This window comes from Seriola dumerili, unplaced genomic scaffold, assembly GCF_002260705.1.
Source record: "Seriola dumerili isolate Sdu_G_001 unplaced genomic scaffold, Sdu_1.0 BDQW01033074.1, whole genome shotgun sequence".
NCBI classification, from domain to species: domain Eukaryota; kingdom Metazoa; phylum Chordata; class Actinopteri; order Carangiformes; family Carangidae; genus Seriola; species Seriola dumerili.
The window spans coordinates 1-1,552 of NW_019207329.1; the positions used below are offsets into that span (position 1 = coordinate 1).

At 42.9% G+C, this 1,552-nt stretch overlaps 1 protein-coding gene across 1 annotated transcript; it reads left to right on the forward strand.

The window, feature by feature from the left end:
* Positions 1-23: 23 nt before the first annotated feature.
* LOC111240295 (alpha-2-macroglobulin-P-like) lies at positions 24-1,374 on the forward strand (the record flags this gene model as incomplete). Its single annotated transcript, XM_022770246.1, has 3 exons — positions 24-132; positions 221-330; positions 1,219-1,374. Coding segments are annotated over exons 1-3 (351 nt in total), but the record flags the coding sequence as incomplete, so codon positions are not given.
* Between the last annotated feature and the right edge of the window lie 178 nt (positions 1,375-1,552).

A 1,552-nucleotide genomic window follows, 5' to 3' on the forward strand; every position in this document is an offset into this window, starting at 1 on the left:
TTGTTATTATCTTCCAGACGGATAAAACTGGTTGTGCTTCACAAATTATGAACATGACCGAGTTCTCCCTCAACAAGAGCATGTACGATGACAGTTTTGATGTGAACGCTGAAATAGAAGAGTATGGCACAGGTAGGTCGACCGGATGCCAGATACTGATCGTTGAGTGATCAGCCGCAGTTTCTGATGAGCTGTGATCTCTTTGTTTATTACCATCTAGGGGTCGTTCTCAAAGGCAGCGGGCGGACCAGCTTCAGCAGCCACATCAGAACCGTCACCTTCGAGGACGTACCTGCAGCGTACAAACCTGGCATTCCCTTTGAGGGGAAGGTAATCAGTGCGGGAGCTATAACCCACTGCACAGATAAATGTTTATTTTCATCCATGCTATAGTGGCGTTGTTAAAAATCGTCATGTTCAATGTCGGTTGGTTGCCTCACTACTTTAGAAAATATATCAACAAATATTGGACTGACTCCCATAACATTCAGGGTCCCCACAGGTTTAATCCTATTGATCGTTGTGATCTCATGACTTGAGTTTAAGCTTGCTGATTGAATGTTTCTCCCTGAAATGCTTCGGTTTACGGTTTAGTGGGAGAGTTTCATGGTCATCCAGGTCATCTGTGAAGAAAAGGAACAGGACTTTTACTCCTGAATTTACTTGGGTGGTCAAAATATCTCCATGAAGTAATGTGTGGTTATTTAGGGTCCCCAGAAGATGAATCCTTGTGTTTTTGGTGACACTTAACCTTAATTCCAGCGCCACCAGCACATCAAAATTTATTCTTAACAACACCTATAACAAGGTAGTTTGACAGTTAATAGTCAGATAACCATGACATTTGATGTGAATAATCGTTGTCCCCAGAGGTTGATTTTAATAACTTAAACGACCCTACTTCGAGTGTTGCCAACGGGACAATTTTACAGTTGTGCATATGAAATGTCAAGATCAGTATTTATATCAATAACAGACAGACAGACAAAACTGATTGCTTCCGTGCTCACCAGAGGATGAACCCTTCAAATATCAGACGCTTTATTAGCTTTTCCTCTTGTGCCACCTTCAGGCCTCTGTCACCTTTGCACATAAGACGTCTCACGCTCCCAGAGGGAAACAAACCCTTTTAGCTTTAAACCTAATGACGACCTTGATGTCTTGATACATCTTGAAAGCGTGCTGTCGGTTAGCTTCTACTTTCTGACTTGTCTGCAGGTGAAAGTGGTCGGTCCAGACAATAAACCTGTCGCCAACGAGCCAGTGTACCTGCTTGCTGGCGAGTCACAAAACGCGACCCTCACTACGAACAGCATAGGCATGGCTTCGTTTTCTCTGGACACCTCCCTCTGGAAGGACTCCGTGAATCTGAAGGTTGGTTACCGCTCTTATTCTGCGGCTCCCCTCCCTGGGACCTGTTTATTTCAGTACAGTCAATTCATTAACTGCCAGTTCAGTATCAATTTTACAATCAATATCTAATTAAAGAAACTTTCATCCTATCCATCGTGTGGCCCACACAAGTCTATATTCCTAATTAAAAAAAAAAAAA